The sequence below is a fragment of the Lonchura striata genome, chromosome 3, assembly GCF_046129695.1.
Source record: "Lonchura striata isolate bLonStr1 chromosome 3, bLonStr1.mat, whole genome shotgun sequence".
Taxonomy (NCBI): Eukaryota; Metazoa; Chordata; class Aves; order Passeriformes; family Estrildidae; genus Lonchura; species Lonchura striata.
In genome coordinates this window covers 69,882,719-69,903,050 of record NC_134605.1, presented here as the reverse complement: position 1 = coordinate 69,903,050, position 20,332 = coordinate 69,882,719, and the positions used below count along the sequence as shown (strand labels likewise).

General features: G+C 40.2%; 1 protein-coding gene across 1 annotated transcript; it reads right to left on the bottom strand.

Moving 5' to 3' along the window:
• Positions 1-2,185: 2,185 nt before the first annotated feature.
• Positions 2,186-19,863, bottom strand: SNX3 (sorting nexin 3). The gene is made up of 4 exons (XM_021553831.3): positions 19,580-19,863; positions 6,840-6,935; positions 6,342-6,466; positions 2,186-2,868 (listed from the first exon to the last, which is right to left on the bottom strand). The coding sequence occupies exons 1-4, from the start codon at positions 19,739-19,741 to the stop codon at positions 2,763-2,765; spliced, it is 489 nt and encodes a 162-aa protein (XP_021409506.1). The 5' UTR covers positions 19,742-19,863; the 3' UTR covers positions 2,186-2,762.
• Between the last annotated feature and the right edge of the window lie 469 nt (positions 19,864-20,332).

Genomic DNA, 20,332 nt, shown 5'->3' with positions numbered 1-20,332 from the left:
GTCTCACATTCTATCTTTTCCAACACAGACCATAAATACAGAAGATGAGTCACAGGCTATGGGACTGCAAAGTATCTTCTATACTAACTAACTTGGAGCACTTAAAAATGCACTTACCACAGGGCAGAGCACATTCTTAGAAAAAAAACAACAAACTATTTATAATCCATTCTTCTTGCACCTGTAATAATCTTCAACTATTTTCTGCTCTCTACACTAAAAAGAACCTAACGGGGCAGAAAAATCAATTGCAGTTCTCCACTCTGTGACAATTCAGTCTATGAGCTAGAAAAGTAGAACCCAGTGCTGCACAGAATCCATCACAGAACATTCATTTCAAAGGTTCATGCTGCTGTCCCAGAGCAGCAATAAACATGAACTGCATCCACCCTGCTAGTCAGCTAGGCAATTACACCCTGCAGTAGTCCCTACATCACCCTGACTAGAGGACAAAACAGAGCATACTGGCAAAGCAGGCAGGGGAATGGCACCACACCCATATCTCATCCTCTTACCTGCAAGATCTGGCCCAGCTGCAGAGCAGATTCACAAGCTGGGTACAATGCCCAGTTCCCTATGGTTTAGGCACAGCTAATCTCAGGCTATGTCTTGGTCCCACTGCTGCACACTGCACGGAAGCACAACCAGTTACACTACACTAGAATTAGGGTCTCTAGCTAGCCTTGAAGGACTTAAGGCTAAGTGAAATCCCAGATTGCTATGAAAATGCCATGTTGTTCTAAGAGATTAATGCTCCAAAGTTCTCACTTTGGAAAGAGGGATACTTTGACATGAAGCATGCAGCTTTTCCCTCTTCAGCTTAAATATTTGGGTTTTTTTCATGGCAAATTATAGAGATTGTGTCATCATCTTTCAAGTTTAAAATGTGGTATTTACTTTGATTTCAGAAAGCTTCTCAGAAAATAACATTTGTGACAAGAAAAATAACTTACTTTGTATCTAAACCTACATAATGACACTTAATACATTTAGTCCTTCTTTCCCCCTTTTCAAGGGGGAAACTCAAGTTTTAGGGGTGATTCAACAAGGAGAGAGAAATTTGGAAATTATTTACATTATCAAAAGTATCTTGAAAAGTGACAGCTGTGGGCTGCAAATGGACTGTTGGTTTTGGTCCTTGGGTTTGTGGGCTTGAGAGAATCAGCATAGTCTCAGCATAGTCTCAGTTAAGTATGAGGCTTCCACCTAAATTTAAATTATTCAAAGCAATTATTCAAACATCTATCTATTCAGTGTAGCTAATCACTAGTACTATGTGTAATTCAGCCAGCCACCACTGCCTTGTCAGCTCAGTCTTTGACATTCAGATTTTCATAAATGAGGTTAATGGTCTTAGTTAAAAGAAGGTACTAATTTTGTCAGGAAGTTTGTAGGATGCTCTTTACAGAGGTAAGTGTCATAAGAAGGAAAAAAGCAGCAGAGCTGAGTCTAAGCCAACATGTAGCTACCAAATAGCATAAACACTAGAGCAGATTGCTACTAGAATATTCTGGAATCTGCTGTCAAGAGCATCTGGATAGGCTATGTCACATTTGGAAGACTAAGGAAGCTTCTCTAGCACACTTCCTTCCTGTATAAAAGACAACTTCAGCAGTGCTGCCTATGAACTGCAGTTCAGCCACCCAGCACCTGCATTGCACCAGTGGTCAAACCAGCACAATGCTACAGCTCACTCCTCCTTCAGTGTTCAAGGAAGTGGACTATGATCATATCTTACAGCAGCATCTTCCTAATTCTATTTGTAGATCAGAACTATTTTAAGTTAGGAATGATATTATAAAATAAGTTATGTAATATTTCATTTCTCTATAGGATGGCATAGTTTTCACTACCTAGTTGATGCTTTTCATGCCTGTCAGGTAGAAAGGTACTCTTTTCCCAAAGTTATTAAAGTCACAAATCTCTTGATTGCCTACTGTGAGTGGTATTCTAACTTCAGCTCCACAACACAGGAACAACCTTTTATACCTTTATGTGTTCTTTAATACTTGCAGAGTGAGTGACAGCTTCTAAGGGTATTTAGTGCTGGCTGTTAGTGATACACAACTACATTGTGGAAGAACATCACAGTGAGGCTGTAACACCAGATCACTTAGCATAGCCAAGCCCCTCCTCCTGAGAAAGCATGAGACACTCCACACTCAAGGTCAAGAGTGACAAAACATTTGAAGTGCATTTTCACTTTTATTTCAAAACTTTAGACAAGTTACTTTAGTATATAAATTCAATTTTTCCTCTTACAGAATATAAAGATAATTCCCTCATTACTTCAATATAAAGTGTTTTACAAGCTTGAAGACAATTGCATAAGTGTTTCTCATACAGGATATCAGAAATAAAGCAGTCTTTCTACAGACATTCAGACAGGTGACTACCTCAGAAACAGCATAGCAGTTTAGTCAAATACAAGTGAACATGTGACACTACAGTTGTGAAAGTTCAAGTAAGGCCAAGTCAGTAAACATTGTTAATTCATTGCAAATAATAGTGGAAAGGTTTGTGAGACATTGCAAGGGATGGGTGGTTTCATAGTATAATACTCTTAAATCAAAGATTCAGAAGGATTTAGCTATAAGACAAGTGAGTTCTTAAATGCTATAAAGCATATGCAAAGACCAAGCAGTGTACTGGTGTTAGTGAAGACTTCGTGCCTGTTCATCCTCAGCATGCTAAGACAAACTACAACCTCTTAAAACCAAGCATAAGAACCACTAATATATATGAGGAGATGTTTTTAAAATTCAAGTATGTCTTATTTTGGAGGGTGTGTAGTTTTTATCTATTACTTCATCTTGTAAGAACATGTGAAGACAACGCTCGTTCTGTGCCAATGGGTGGCCTGCAACCCTGCAGAGAAAAAAACCAAGCATTAGTATTAACCAATTGAGCCTACTTGCAGCTATCCTGCAGATCAAGGTTTTGTACCAATAACCTGTTGTTCTGCACTTGGACACAGATCCTACTTTCACTTCACTGTTGGCAATTAGAATGCTGTCTAGTAGCAAGACTTATCAGGCTTCCCCAGATGAAGTTAGTCCATAGGAACCCTGAGCTACCTCTGATCCCTTGGAAGCATGTTACATCATCTGTCACCTGTAATTGATGAGACTATCCAAGTAAGTGCTCATTCTAGCATCAGGAAATACAGAGGTAAGAAAGGCAGGGGGATTTTTTTTTCAAAGGTCTTAACACCTTTGCCATGGGATACCCTTTTAAAGGCCACTTATCCCCTCCATTTTCAGTGTCACTGAGCAGCAGCTCGTTGTGGCAGAACAGAAGCCTGGCTCCAGCAGGGGGTGCGAAGGCTTTCCGAAGGCTCAGGCACTGCTCCAGACAGAGACTGGACCCTAACCAGTGTCCTGGCCTGTATGGACAGCACTGCACACAGCCAGGGATTACTGGCCCTTCTGCTCATTGCACATGTGGTAGCTTGCAAACACAAGAAACAGAGCTTGCCTTTTCTAGGAGACAGCAGCATCTCTACTGTAGATTTAATTTAAGCTGAAAAACCATCCTTGTAACAGTAAAGGAGCTGAAATTGAATCAAGAGACACTCACTTGGAAGAAAATCAAAAAGCACTGCCCTTGAACCTTTAAAATGCCATGTAGACTCCTGTGTAGGCAAAAATCCAAAAGAATCAGATAGCTGAAAGTTCATCATTTATGGGCACAAATACCTAATACAGATGGGTTTGAAAAAAAACTACATCCAGTTGGTCAATCAAGACAGACTTCTTCCTTTAGGAGAGAAAACCCCTCAGTACCCCAAGAGCAGCTTGTGTAAACCTCGTGGCCTCCATATCTGTCAGAACAATTCTACCCATAATGGAAGGCATCTGGTTGAACACATGCAATACATATTCAGCTCTAATGGTTCATCACCACTTCCATGCACTTCTGTGCACCTTCTTACAATTTATCTATTAGTGCTTATTTCACCACAGAACACGCTCACTTGTCACTACTCACCTGTCATTGAGGGTGACCTATAATGAGGAAGCTGAGCTCTCCTATTCTACATTGATGGATTATTTCAAGAGATTTTATAAAAATGTGTCCATATTGCCAGATTCTAGAAAAAGGCCAGCAGTCTCAAGCACTAGTTCACAAGGATGACAATCTAGAGTAAATAGTTTGAGTTTCTTAACCCATCAGAATCAAGTTACTGATGTTAAACCTCAAGGCAAAGATATATAGGAGAGGATGAGGCAACAGCAAATTCCTTCTTCTTTTCAGGAAGGCTTGAAAATTGGTGGCTGAATTGCAAAACTAGATCTGATCTCTGATTCAGCTCTTGGTTTCATAGGAATACCTCACTCTGTATTGGCTTTCCCTCAATAGTTTTCACCAAGGTGACCTTTACACATAGTGCCTGCTACTTCATGAATTTTCACGTATCTCAAAGTCAGGTCGAGGCAGACAAGAGTGTTGAGACATAAGCACCCTTGTGAATGTCACTGCATGTAGTATCAATGGTGGTGCCAGCAAAGTGACCCAAGAGAGCTGATTCAAGCTGCACTGTTGTGACTCAGATTTTACATCTAGGGGGACAAAGCTTCTCAATAAAACCCATCTCACACTCTTGAATATTCAGAACCAGCATCAGCGTACCAAGTTTTTTTTTTTGTTCCAGTGGTATCGGTTATCTGAGGGACTCTTTAATTCTAGAAGCAAAGATTAGCTTTGATTATGCAATGACATGAATGTACTATGCAAAGACCTTCAGGTATAAGTTCACTAGTACCCACAGTACTTGGTAGAAGCCTTAAAGCTTTGACATGGTTCAAAACTTTAGTAATATTTACCTAATGAGTTGGTCATGCCATTAGAATACATTGATGAGTTAAATTGCTATGATTTGTGCCTGGAAAGATTTATTCCAGATGTACTCAACTCTGCCACTACATTAATACCTACATTAATCTCTGTTTATGTTTTAAAGGAAGAAAAATTAACCGAGAAGTTTTACACTTCCAGAAAATCTATTTATTACTTGCAGTAGGACTGAAAAATGGATACTGATAAACTGGCCATTCCATTTCTTCAGCTATACAGAGTTTTTCAGAGTCAGGGTAAGGTTACTGTTTCACATCAGCTGCTTCAGAACAACAATAGTCCTCTTCCATGCGTATTGCTAGACTCAGCATACAAACCTTTCAATAAATGCACTTTTTCTCCACTTAAGATAGAGTTCCAAGTCTGCATGGATAAAGGTTGTACTTTCAGTCATGACTGTCTTGATTTTACAGCATGAAAAAAACCCAAACACATTCCATCTTACTACGGGATGTCTTGGAAGTTCATTGCACTTGTCTCTGAACAGCAAAAAGAGCAGTCTGAAGTATTTTGCCAGTTCAGAACCATTCTAAAATGAGTCAAGAAGCAACTATGTGAAGAAAAATTTCAGAGATTTCATATGGTCACATGTACTTGGACAGGACAGTCTGTTTTAATCAACTAGTCACTTGCACCTCCAAGACACATGTCTGAACTAACAGTAACTGAAAAATACATTTTCTTAAGTTCTGGCTCCTCACAGGCATCCTCTGTTCCTGTTAAACAGCATTACTATTGAACGAGTTTAGAATGCCAGGGGAACTGACAGGCTTGAACTCCCTGAGGGAGCAGTCCCAAATGCAGTTGGTCTGAACAGCGTTAACCAGAAGAGCTGGTTGACTGACAACACTCCTTACCCCCTGTTTGAATCTACACTGTTAAAGAGATTAAACCAGCTACTCAGGTCAGTGTACAGCCAGTGGTTAGTAGTGTCAGATGGTGGAAAAAAAATTATAAGACTATGTTACTATAATTTCTGCTCACCCTTTGAAAGGCAGGGACAAAATCCAAAGTGACTATTTCAAACTCTGTGTGCATACCTCGACTAGTGTTTTTACTTCAGAATCTTCAGAAAGATTCTCAAGATGATTAGATAAAATATGCATCATCATACAAACTTATAATACCTCACATCTGCAATCAAAGTAAATTGCAGTAAGTCCACTGTAAGCTTTACTGTCCACCAGTTGGAAGGTATCTTTCCAGAAATTATAAAGAAGAATTTTTTTGAACACTATAATTTTAGTGCAATTTGCATAAACTAACAACAACACTAACAGTCATTTCAGCTGTTCAGGTAAGCACTAAGATATCCAAACTAAACATGGGATGAGTAATGTCAGTACATCCTACTGCAAAATTATGTGGAAGTCAATATTCTGAACCTAGTGCAGTTACCATCCTTAGGAGGATTAGTAGCTTAACTTCAATTTTCTAGGGCTGAGCTCCAGCTTTGTCTCTAAATAACTAGATCCAACACTTACTTGTTTATGAATTGTTCAAGAGCCTGCTTCCTTTCCTCTATAAAGGAATCGTCAAATATACCATCATCTCCTCGGAAGGGGAGCTGGCGGAGAAGAGCTTTTCCTGGTAGAGGTGGTACCACAACCTGAAAGATTTACAGAAGTGTCCTTAAGTGCAGCCTATAAGCAAGTTCATCCACTTCTTCCTCCCAGAAGACTCAACTCACCAGTCACATTCCTACTGAAGTAATACAATATAAGCAGAGAAGAACAGTACTTGCCCACACGGGTAAGCTGAAATCAAGTAGTTTATCTCTGAATTAACTCAAAACTATTAAAACAAAAATCCTCTGGCATTGCAGCACTGAGGCTTGATAAAAAGACTGATACACTGGTTTATTTCTGGGCATTTTCAACCACAGTATCTGCTTTATATGATACATGCTTTATAACATAATGAAAACATTTCAGCATCATGACTGTCTATGAAGAGTTGTATTTAGTTTTCACTTTACCCACCTTGCTTTCTCTTTCTAGTTCATTCCTTAGCCATTCAAAGTCACTATATCTTCTTCTGACTGTAGATTCTTTCAGTTTGAAGATAGGTAGATTTGTCTGAAAACAAGAACACAAACTATTGATTAGACAAATTGGAAGTTTTGATAAGCAGAAGAAAGAACCAAGCTGTTAAGTTATACAGTAGCTCCATTTAAGCAACAACAGCAGTACTGAGAAACATTCAAGATACACAAATAGAGATAAGGCTCTAAGCTAGGTAAATAAGCTGTGTGTCAAACTGCATTGCTATGAGCCTCATTTATATGGTATCTCAATTACTGGTACTTTGTGATCATACCACCAAACAGAAGATCTGATTTGCTGGCCACTGGAGATGTTTCTAAGGTTGCAGAAGCATCTGCTATTCTTACTGTCTTGGGAGCTGGATTCCCAAAATATACAAAATTGGAGGTGGGGAGGGAAGGGGAAAGAAATTCTTATTCCACTCAAGTTTCTCTTACTGCATTCAAAGGAATGTTTCAGATACCAGCACAGGACATTAACCAAACTTCCTGTACTTTTCTACTCCCTGATACAACATGGCCTCCAACATCTTCAAAAGCAAAACCTGTAAGTTTTACAGCGAATCCATCCAACTGATAAAGCTTTGATAGCACATGCTACCAAGTTTGGGTAGCTCCAGAGAAGCCATAAGGTTGAGATGCATTACAACATTCAGTGCTGAGGAGATCAGACTGACTAGAGTTAAACCAAGCAGAGCATGATTAGGGAGAGCTTTGCTGAACAAGACTAGGAGGCAGCACCCAAACCTAACACCCTTGAAAGGGACATCATATGGGAGCAGGTTATAATCCAGCACAAGACCATGTTAAATACACAGGCACCCTGCTAGAAGTCCTTATACTAACTTGTGTGAGAACCTCCATTACTTCTGTTCATTCTTGGGGTGCAGTGTTATCCCACTTCTGCAATCCAACTCGCACATTGTTTTAAAAGTAGACACGGAGAGAATCCTCTCCTAATGGCATCCTGGCTAGAACACTAAAAAATTGTTTCTAGGAGTTATGACCTCCTAAAAGAATGACTACTGGTGTCAGACTGCAAATTCAATAACAGTCTTTGTTACTTTTAAAGAAGCCTCTTGAGGAGCACCCTAGGAAGCTGATGCTCACTTGGGACTAAAGTTACCTCCAGCTTTCCTGATAGCAGATGCACAGTAGTCATTCTTAGCTACTGCCTTTTACTCTTTGTTGTTTTGGTTTTTATCTTGTAGGCCACCTAACTCAGGATCTGGCCACTGTTTGAGTAGATACCCCTGTACAATATCATTTGTAGCATGATAAGCATGATATGCTTAAGCTATCACTAGGGAATACTTTTGGCTGCTCAAAATAAGTTTAATTGCAGATATTGCACTAGGCAGGTCCATGACTATGGGTCATTGTATTTCTGCCAGTCAGTACTGGCTGTCACACAAAAATACTTGATAAGTATTGATATCACACAAAAATACTTGATATCACACAAAAATTACTTGATAAATTAGTTGTGTATTTTCACATGATGCAATGCTCATAATTTACAAGTCATAAAGTATAGAACAATTATTTTGTTACGGTATGTTACTGCTAAAAGTTCTCTTTCCCGGGTAAAATATTGTTGATTGTGCTAGCAACTAATAATAAAATTGCATTTAAAACTTATGTCAGAAGTCAGGCTTTATAAATAAACACTCTTGTGTCTATAGTAAGAATACTATAGTCAAGAGTGAATGTAGCTAAGTTCCCCAGAATGCATGAAGGAGATTCCCAGAAGTTAAGTACTGGATTATTTCCCTCTGATTTCAGCTACTGTTTTTTAAACCAAGTTCACCATTACACAGTACAACATCAATTCTTTGTCAGTGTCTCAGGTAGAAAGTCCTTTAAAATATTTAACATATAGGTTCTCACCTGCAGAAAATATTCATTTCTCCTCTCAAGTTACTGAAAAAGGGATTAGAACTGGATAAAAGCAGCTAAAAAATGTAAGTTCCCAGGTCTTCAGGAACTCTTTTCATGCTTCTAGGCATGAAGTCTATAAAGTTAATCTCTAAATAACATATCAGGCTTACAAGTACAATGTGGGGGTAAAAGTGCCAGTTGAGCTCACTTTACCTTCTACATTCCCTTTTCAACATTTGACATGCTAGCCCAGCTAGCAAGTTGGAGAAAAGGAGAGAGTTCTTTGCTTTCCTTGTGAATTGAAAAATCTTCTCAAATTTTGTTCATAAGTACTATAAATATTCAGATTGTAAAGTATGTCAAAAGGCATAGACTAAATTAAGTGTCTTACAAATCACAACTTGACAACTATATTCAAAAACAAAGCACATGTTTGCCTGGTCTGGATATGCACTAGAGCTATCTACTGAGATAAATTTCTAAACCTCATGTTTCTTTAAACTCAGAAACTGCAGCAAGTCTCCTTCCTCTAGAAGTAAGTACTGAAAGAACAGTGTTCCTAAGGTAAGCAGCTGTTAGGAAGGATCTATTTAAAAATGTAATTTGAAAGTCCTGTTTTATACTGCTTAACCTATTTACATCTTAGATATTTTTTAATTCAGGCTATATTCACATCTGAAGTTACTGTATGGGCCTTTGTCACTAAGGATTATTGCCCTGTTTGAGCAAACCACCCTTTGCTTCAGTAGGATAGGCTTCTGCACACCCTACCACCTCCATCTCCCATGGACAGAGTTTCCATTAAGCAAGCCAGATGCCTCCTGAAGCATGGGCTTTCATTGGACAATAATTTGGTTGAAGGAGACAATCCTGAAGAGTCAACAGAAACTTTCATTTTCTATTAAATTGTCATTTCAAGACAAGTCAGGCTATCAAAAATGTTATTCTCTGCTTGACATTTTATCTTGAGTTATCCTTGTTCAGTCACTAAGGTGCCACCAGCTATTCTAAGCACTTCCTGTGCTTTGGTTGTCTGCTAGAACAGAGAGAAGAGTAAGGCACAAAACTTTAAGTCAGGCTAGTTTCATTTTTATGAGCATTTCTGCCTATGCTCATTCAGCATTATAGTGTCAACCTTCTGGCCTGCTGAGCTGCTAAGTCTACTATCACAAAACTCATGACAGCATGAAACATGGAGCAGCCCCTGGAGCACAGTTCATTCCTGTAATAATTTCAGCACAATTTCTGCAGCAATTTTTTCTTCAGCAGTGTAATAATTATGACATTTATTGAAAAAAAAAAAATCAACAGCTTCCTAGTCCAAAATCGTGCTGCCTAGCAGTTTGAATGCAAGCTCTCAATCTGAAATGACTAAGCATCACCCAAGATGTTAGGCAACTATAAGTCACTAGTCAGAATTGCAGATAAAGCACTGTTGTAGGAGGACAAACAAACCAGTTCTGCAGAAGTCATACACAGCCCAAAATCCAAAGCCATAGAAAGTCAAGACAGATTTTGTGTAGCACTGTCTCTTTATTAGACTGTATGTAGACACCATTAGGCTTTCTCTGGCAACTGTCAAGCAGCCTGTATTCTGCTGGGGCAGTTAATGGCCAGACAGTACACCAAAATAATGTCAAAATTGGTGCCAAGTTACATTACATAATTAAACAACAGGTGATAAACTCAGATCCTTAAGTCACTCCTGCATTTGTCCACTCAGATGCCAAACAAACTTTCTACAGTCATTTGGCTAGTGCTTGACAAACTAGAAATGAGAAGCACTGTTCCTTACTAACAGACTTCAGGGCAAAATCTGTGTTCACAGTAAGCATGTTTCTTCAGCTTCATTTATGTTACTGTAACATTCAACTTTGAGACAGACTCTAAATTCAGGATATTCCCAGTTCACCTCAGAAGCAAATGACAATCCTAAACCAGTGGCTTAAATAACCAGATAACAGTCTTCCAGCTCTTAATACAATCACTCCCCAAGCTATAACCAGTTTGAAGCTACAAAAATTGTTTATGTTTGCAAGTGAAGAGAATTTCACAAGCAGAATGCAAGTAGTTTGATTAGTAGTCATTACTGTCCATTCAGTTTCAGACAGTCATCCAAATACAGCTATTCTGGTAAAAAAATTACCTTAAATACAGGAGGAAAACTACAGTAATTTGTTTATAATTAGTTTAAATTAATAAAATAATTCTAAGTATTTTTAAGTCTTAGTTTTTAGACTAGCTTGTCCACTGAGCGGAAAAGTCTTGCAAATAGTCACACTTGCTCCTAAAAAATTGTTTGCAGACATAAATCAAATGCAAATAGCATTTGGGTTCCTTCAAAGACCCTGCTGACACTCCACAAGATTGTATGACACTGCAGCCCAGTCCATCCCCACAATAGCAAACTCCCCAGATCTTGCTGTTTGGCATAGTTTGAGGAAAATTGGGTTAATTTCTTCATCTGCCACCACAACACTCATAACATTGCCCGTATCTTCCACTCCTAACAGACTGAGAATAAAGCTGCACTGTTGCCACAACACCTACTTTGATGTCATCTTTTCAAGTAGATTATGGTAGCCTTGAGAGAACTCTATTTCCATTATAATAGAGTGAAAGAAAGCACACAGCTCACTTTTGATAAAAGTTTGTGGCTTTGACTCTCAGAAGCTAAATTCAAGCATCTTGACTGTCTCATGTAAGCTGCAATATTTGTTAAGAGCCTACACCCTTTGACTACATTTACAGTCAAAGGGAGCTCTGGGGTATCACAGTAAATAGCATTCAGGGTGGATTAAAAAAAAAAGTATTATAATTTTCTTAACATAAGAGCCTGCTGTCATTTAGTACAAGAAACTGGCTCCAGCAGTCCACTGTTTTTGCAGAAATCTGGCCAGTGGTTTGTTTCCTTCCCGACTCAACATAAGCAGCTACCTCTCAATTTCCTACAATTATAAAAAGCAAGAAAGAAGGAAAACATGCTTTAAACTTCAGTTTCTAGAACTTTAGATTTTTGCTGGGTATATTACTGCAGAAAAGTTCCTTCCCCACTGCAAAATGTCAGACAAGAGACTGTTATTTTTCTAAGTTTCAATCCTTTTAATCAAAACAGAGTTCTAGCTCCCCTTTTCTCCATTTGGTGTCCAGATCTACTGAAGGTATATAATATAAAATAAAAATAAAGAGAACACTGAAAAATCTGACCATGGAAGTTTTAAAAAATGCTGATTTAAACCATACCAAGAACTTTCAAGCTTTCCACTCTGCAGTACTGGAGCTATGGAACCAGGACGTTTTTTACCCTGAAGACTAAGACAGTGAAATCCTAATAGCAACATAATGACAGAGATTATCATAACCTTTGCCAAATCCAGTGCTTTGAGTCCAGAGTTGCTCTCTGAAAAATGAGCATAGGGATGCCCATATTTTTGCCAAAAAGCATCTATCATCACCTGAACAAGTTCAACATCATAAACAGCTGAATTATGGTATGTCACAGTTAAGACTCTAAATAGGGTGAGTCGAGAAACAGAGATTGCTTAATGATTCTTTATTCTTCAGGCTTCATGCTCAGAAGCCAAAAATAAAAACTGGAGCCTGCTTTGAGGACATATTTGGTCAAAGACTTTTACAACACCCAGACAGAACTAGTAAATAGATCAGGGTTAGCAAGTCAAATCCTCCTGTGAAGTACCAAATATTCATCTGAAAGAGAAAGGCTTGCTACTTTTACACAATTCAAGGTGTAACTGCCATATGGCTCTAATTTGACCTACTGTAATGTTCTTACTCATTCCTCATTAGGAATGGCTGAAAAGGGATCACATTAAGTTGATGCTTTAACGTAATTTCTGACATCTATCACCTACAGTCAAATGGGGATAAAAAAATTTCAGTGAATTACTGAAGTTGCTAATTTTTTATCAAAAACTAAACCTTTGATATGCTTTGTGAGCTAGAGACTGTATAGCATCCCTATACTTCAAATACACAAGAAAAGAAAGCAGTAAGTTAACTAGCCTAAAGATGGGTCTACTAAGTAGCAAAAAATTCTCTTCATATTTCCAGTTTTACTGGAGCAGTAACACAACATTCCTAAGTAGCCACTAAAAGCTATAGAAAGGCTTCCAACTCCTGTTCATTAATCTGCAGCATATCTTAACACTCAGAGGGTGCTACAGCTTAGGCCTACAGAAATAATCTCTAAAGCTTTATTTCCAGGTCTAGAGGTGGATCTAAACCACTGAATATATAGCTTCATTTTCTTCTGGATTTTGGAATAAAACTGCTATACACTAGCTTACAGTTATACTTTCAAATAGGCTTTGTGGCCAATACAAACTATACTGTCATATGGGAGAATCTTCTGGGGCACAACATAGATTTTGAATTGGATTCTTAAGAAATAGCCATAGAAGGAACATTTTATGGATCTGTTGGTAAAACACCTGTTTTATACCTTGACTAGAAGGTTAGAGCTTCTCCATCCTTTTTATGTTAGAAGTTAGAGCAACAATAGCAACTTCAGACCCTTTACTCAGTGTTACAGCTCCACAGGGTATTTGGATTATGCACTTGTTAAAACAGCCTCCAGTAGTGCAACTTGCATTGCTTTACCAAGTGAAGAAACTTTAAATAAAATACTTCCCTTATTGTTAGAAGACATAAGCCTCTGCTGAATCATTTGTTTCCCCAGATGAGAAGCAGCAGAGACCAGACTGCTCTAAAGTTCAAGCTGACACTTTTTCAGCAAGCCATCTAAAAATAAACATGTATCAAAACTCCCTGGCATCACATGCCTACCTGGACTACAGCCATCTGTCCTATAAAGATTAGTCATTGTTCCATTTGATTTGATCTGTTCTGCACTATACTAGAGTGCAATCCTAAAACATGACAATCAAGGCCTGCACTGTATGCACTAAAATAAAAGGAGTGCAAGTCATTGGTTAAATGAATATATTAACAGAAGCACTATTCAAAGACTTGGTTATTTTACTTACACAGTAACAGGTATCAATGCTAAACTAGTTCAGTACCTTTGGACCAGCCTCTTAAACCTAGTTTAATTACAAAACTGTACAGAAAAAAACCCCAGCTGCTCAAGAGTAAATCCACTTTCCTTGCTTTGGAAATTTCTTTCATCCAAGCCATTCTACTTCTCCGTCTCCCTTATCAGTGCCCTTGGAAATTCTTAGCCTTCTACTTATCTTTTTCTGAATTACTGCTTGAAGGAACAGCTAATGTTTGTGAGGATGCAGTAATCAGGCTGTAGAACAGAAAAACAGTCACCTGAATTCAGTGCATTTTTATTCTTTGTAGAGGAGTCTGAGAATACCTAACTGGTAGCAGTATCTAGAATATTTTAAAAGCATAATTTACTACAGTTAGAGCAGGCTTGCAGTGTTATGCAAGATTTGTGGTAGTAGAGAAATAGAGAATTACTGCTGATTATGCATCCATAAACACAGATTCACTGAGTCAGTGTTTAGTCATGACTCCTCCACAAGCTTCAACTACTAAACTGTATAATGCTGAAGACAACTACAGGAATGGCACATTTGATTCTTTTAGTGGTGGGGGAAGAATCTGCAGCTTCAAACCCTGCAAAACATGAAGGACAGGACATCTGGAACTGTTCAAGGACAAAACATTTCAAAAACATATTCAAGAGCACCACTTTGCAAAACATGGCACAAGGTAAGTGCTTTCTGAACAAGTTTGACTTTCAGTTCATTTTCTGTCTTACTCTGACTTGATCACAGCAGATCAGACTTCAGTCAATGAATCACAAGTCAGACCACTATAAACATGCTGAAATGTAAATATGGTACCCAAACTAGGTCTTGAAAAAATTGGTTAAGGAGAGACAGGACTTTCAAAAGCAACTTGAGTTCAGCAGTACTCAGTTAAACTTCCCCAATTCCTTGAAACCAATACTATTCTTAATACTGCAAGCACTTCACAGCCTGTGTATTCATTTCCTTCCCCACACTGGACCTACACAGTCAAGCACCTCTGCAGGTCCACAGAAGTCTTTCTCAGAAGATACAGGAAACCTGACTGGTGCCCTAAAGAATACTGGTGACACCCAACCATTGCATTTCACAATGGAAGCACAGCAAGACATTCCCACAAGACAAGCAACTGCACTATGGAATACCAAAAAGCAAAGGAATACTTTGGTGCCAAATTTAGTAATACTGATTAGAAACAAGAGGCCATTGAACATTAAAGAACAGAGCTAAGATGACAAAGGCTTTTAGTTTGGCTTTAGTTTGACAAAAAAAGAATTCTTTAACTATTTGGACTAATAGCTCCTCTAACAGGTATTTTATTATACTTCTGTCAGTTTGAATATCAATGATTTCTCTGCAAGTTCTCACTAACCATAAGCAGATAATTTAACCTTTCAGTCTAGGTGACAAACCCAACTGAAATGGGCAGTGCAGAAGTTTTACTTCTACAGAAACAAAACCAGATGAAATAGTGTTAACAGTTTATTTCCAGATCACTGAATATTCTGAGTTCGAAGGGATCCACAAAAATCATGAAGTCCAACTCTTAAGTGAACAGCCCATATAGGGCTTGAATCCACAAGCCTGGTGTTATTTAGCAACATGCTCTAACTAACTGAGCTATTCTCAGGGTTGCCAAAGGGATATTTCCCAAAATGTAGCAAGTTCCTGGATATCCATATGCTTTGCTGACAGTATTCTAACCAAAGTGCTCATCTCCTATGGCACTGCCTTTACATGGTGTATGGCTGTGACATGTGACACCAGCCACTGGATCAGCCAGCTTGTAAAGCTTAAGTCTTGTCTCCTTAAAGGATTTAACAACTGAAGCTATTGCACAGAATCTGCTTGAGCAAAGACCTTCCTTTTGACCCACTTATCAAGAAAAATATGTCTCAACTAGAGTAGAAGACAAATGATACCTGGAATTGGACTGAGGACTAACACATGCTGTAGAATGCTAATATGATAATTGTAATTTGCTGTTCGCTTCCTGGAATTCAGAGAGAGAACTGACTTTTAGTTAATAAATAGTAAAGGTATTTCCATGCTCTCATTCAAGAGTGTTGACTTGAACAAGCCCACCCTGAAAAGGTTTAATAATAAGAAGAACTAATGAAGACTTACAAGAAACAGCATGCAGGGGTATTTACACTGAGAACTTGACTTTTGGTTCACATTTTTCCTCAAGAGGAAAGGGCAATTAAGTAATTTACTGTATTCCTTTAGCAGGCAGTCTAGTTGATTATGCTAGTATTAAATGCTGCACAATCACTATATTGTGATCATCTAGATACCTTCAGATGAAATAAGTACTTTATCAAGTTTTATTTCACTAGACAAAGCACTTAGAGCTTTATACCCTGCTGCACTGTTCCCAGTCTAACTCACCCTAAGCCTTCACACACAAAGAACACCTCAGAAAGGTACAAATGTTCTGTCTGATGCTGCTGATGAAAAGCAAATTCTCAAGTACACTGTTAAAAATATGACCTGTGCAAATTTGCTATTTTAGCACAGCAGGATGGCATTTTCTATCACTTATTTCCAAGCAAGATATTTGACTTTCATTGCTAGGCTGTACTGTAGTGGCACATTGCCACACTGTGTGCCTTATAGTGGTTGCTACAGTAGAAAGCTTTCTGTCATCACCTTGTCCATCTTGCCAAGAACAGACTGTTATTTAATGCACAGACTCAGGCTCAAAAAGTCAATACTTTGGCCAACTGTCCATCTGTGAAGTAAGCTGCCTGGCTAGAAGTGCTGCATAGGGTCTATCTGCAGCATTCCTCTCAAGTCTCCTTAAATGCTTGTCAAAGCACCATGCAACTACCCTAGCTCACAGCCACTCTGCACAGAGCTACTCACTGTGACAAACCTTCCTAAGTTCCAAAACATTACTGCCTTATGCAGTAGCGAACTGCTGAGCAGTCTACCCAAAACCTTAGAGTTCCCCATCAGGCCTTCTGACTTCCACCAGAACTTGATGTGTACAGCATTACAAGAACTAAAGCATGAAGTTGTTCCACATGCTGCTTTCCAGGCAACAAATATGCTTCAACTGCAGTACCAGTAGAAAGCTTGCCAGTGAAAGTTTTGGGGAAACTCTGCATTTAACACACATATGTTTTGCAATATACTTTTTATGAGATATCACTTCAAGAGTCTGCTAGCAAGTTCTTTCCAAAAAAACCCAAAAGTGAAGCTTTGAGATTCAGACAAAGATAGAATTACAGAGTCTGTAAACACCATGACAATGGTACAAGTGTAATTGTCTCAACACAAACTTGAATTTCAGTGTCCTCTCTGACAATGTTTCTGGCTTACAATAATCTCCAGCTGTAACATGAGGCTGCAGTCCTTTAGCTTTCATCAGAATTTGGCAGCAATTAAGCCATCCATTTCTGCATGCTTAACATTTTACTGCTGGTGTTACTTGAAGACACAGCCCTTCAGATATGATACAGGTAACTCACACCGTCTTCTCAGGTTTGCTCTGCTGCTGCTACCAGCACTGTTGAGGGAAACTGCACATCAGCTGCTATCTTCTTACTTTCTGTGACCACAGGCACCTGTCAAACCACAGAGGCCACTGGTGGCTATTGTCAGCCACACTCCAACAAGCAGCTTATGGTACTAGGCCTATCTTTCACAAATACAATACCACAGCAATCCACGTTTGAATTCTTCCTCTGTGCTGAAATTCCTATTAAAGACATGGTCCATGTTCTGCTGAGAAGCAGTTAATTGATGCAAGTTTAGACAGTGAACATAATTCTGCATGACTTGTATTGCCTGCTCTGTAGCCTTCCAGCACACAGAGACATAAAATGCAAATTTACACAATTCCCAAGTTCATGTAGCTATGAACTATGTATGGCAGTGCACAGCTGGAAAGGGAATGATCAAAGAGACAGTCCTGTACACTGGCATGCACAGATGCAAGCAGGGAGGGTGGAGGATGCAATGTTTACATAGAAGTCAGTCTGGGAGGAAGACCAGAGGAAGGTCACAGTACTATCACAGTGTACATTTGTTCAAATCATTCTTGGTCTTCATTACAACAGGAATCCAGAATTTTCTACCCCAAACACGAGGAGGGCTAAGACTAATCTGTCTCAAAACCTGTTTTTCTGCTTCCCTTCCTGATGAAGAACTTCAGCTGAGTATTTAAAAAAATTGTTATTTTTTTAATCACAGGAAGTTTGACATAATTCCCAAGGCCATAACATGGCCAAGACCCTTTTGGATCATCTTCCCTGGATCCAACCATTCCAAATGCTCAGTCTCATGGAAAGAAGTGTCATCAGGAATTCAGTTGCAAATACTTTCCAGCAAGACAGAATTACATCTTTCTTCTAAGTGGATTGCTAGGGTTCTGATAAGAGCAGTGCAATGCAACACAAATCTGCAAGTTCTAGTTTGACTTCACACGGAGGCCAAACATAAGCTACAAGCATGTTAGTTTATTCTTCCTGCCCTATAGACACATCCTGAAACACAGAAATAGCTACTGAACATGACAGTTTATAAGCATCAGAAATAAGGAAGTATCCTCCCTAGTAGCTTTAGATTTCAGGTGATTTTTCTTTTTCAAGTAAGGTTACACAAAGCTGGCGACTTAGACCTTTAAAACCAGAAAATTCACACAAGGTTAAGTCTTGTCTGGTGAATTTCAGTGACTGAAGCAGCAGCCCTCACCTGTATCCTTCTCTGCTGTGAAGAACACATATTGCAGAGAATGTCTGCAGAGAATCAACGAAGCTTCATCCTTTATTACTGACTGTAACAACTGACCAGGTTCAATCGTATATAACAATGCAAAATTATAACAGAGTTCAATTATAACAGTGCAAAGCTATACAAGGTAGCAGACTCAACTACATACTATAAAAAACCCCCTCATCTGTAAGTATCCAACTTTCTCAACCCAGTTTATTTCTAGCAATGTAAACCTAAAAGGGTTCCCTGCCTCAAGGCCCTACCAGACACAGGCAAGGACTGTGCTGCAGACATTGCATTTTTTTACCATTCCTCTGGGCCCTGTTTATGAAACTAGAAAGGCCAGAGAACACAGTAATGACTTCACATAGCTTTTCTGAAGCTTAAACCTTTGGGGCAAGTTACTAAACACAGCCCTTCAAGCTAGGAAGGATTCTAGTGTTATTAAGAAGAAGTATTTGACAGCAGCACATCGTGAAAAACAGCCCTATTTATTAGGCACTACAATTTTATTTCAGGTACAAAAAAACCAGGAAGCCCCTCCTCCATACACACACACCTTATCACTTCAGCTGGCTCTGATCTAAGCGCAAGTGCTCACTTCTCTATGTACTTTTTTGAGGCCGCTGGAATCCTGAACTTGACCTCCTCGTCAGGGCAGATCCACCCATATTACTCCATCTCAGAGACTGGAGAGTTTTCTCTCCTCTATTTACCTGGAGACAGACCAGCAATTGCTCACAGTACGGCGATATTTCAGCCTGAGAGCGAGCTTTACACGGCAGAGCCGAAAGAACACTGTCCTTTGGTTAGCTGAACCGAGCTATATCGCTCAGCTACCGAGAGCCCGTCACAGTTATCACGCCAGGCCGAGGATGGAGAGTGCACTGCGGCTCTGCCGCCGCCCCCAGCGCCCCGCGCCGCAGTAGCCTGACACGGGTCCTGAAGGACACGGCGGCGGAGCCCGGCACCGCCAACCCGCCAGCCCCGGGCGGCACGAGAGCCCGACAGCGCCAACCCGGCTCCCGGGCTGGCCGGGCCGGCGCTCCCTCACCTTGACGCGGATCTCGTAGGTGGTGAAGCGGCCGCGGCCCACCCCCACCGTCTGCGGGTTGCCCACGTCTATCTCCAGGAAGTTGCTGGGCGGCCCGTAGGCGTCGTTGAGGTTCTGCGGCTTGCTGATCAACCGCCGGGTGTCTGCGATCGTCTCGGCCATGGCGGAGAGGGCGCCTTCTCCCCTGAGCCAGCGACCGAGCCCCGAGCGCCGCTGCCGCCGCCACCCGCGCCGCCCGACCGCCCGCTCCGCGCCCAGCTGACTGCCCGACTACGCGAACCCGCGTACACCGCCCTCTCGCACCCGCAAGGCACGCTGGGTAATGTAGTTCTCGGGGGCCGCCCCGCTGGCTCCTGCCTGGCGTGGCTGCCCGCTTCTGAACTACACGTCCCGGCAGGCACTGGGAACGCGCCGCGCTGGCCGAGAGCGCTGATTTGTCAGGTCCGCCCGCCCCTTCGGCTGGGTGCGGGTAGCGGAGGGGGTGGAGTTGGAGGGGCTGGCTCGGCTTTTCCCGCACATCCTCATTCTTCGGGGATTGGAAAGACTGGGTAGGAAACGCTGTATATGCTAGGTGTTATGCAAAAGGAATCAAAGCGTTTGCCCGCTGTAAACGCCAGCTGGTGGAGATGCCCACCAAAAGATTTGTGTTGAAAACAAAGTCTTTTAAGTCACTGTGGGTCAGTGCAATCGAGGCGACGCTGTTGTTTGTGATAGCCTTAAACCTTTCAAAACTTACTGCAATTTTAACAAATG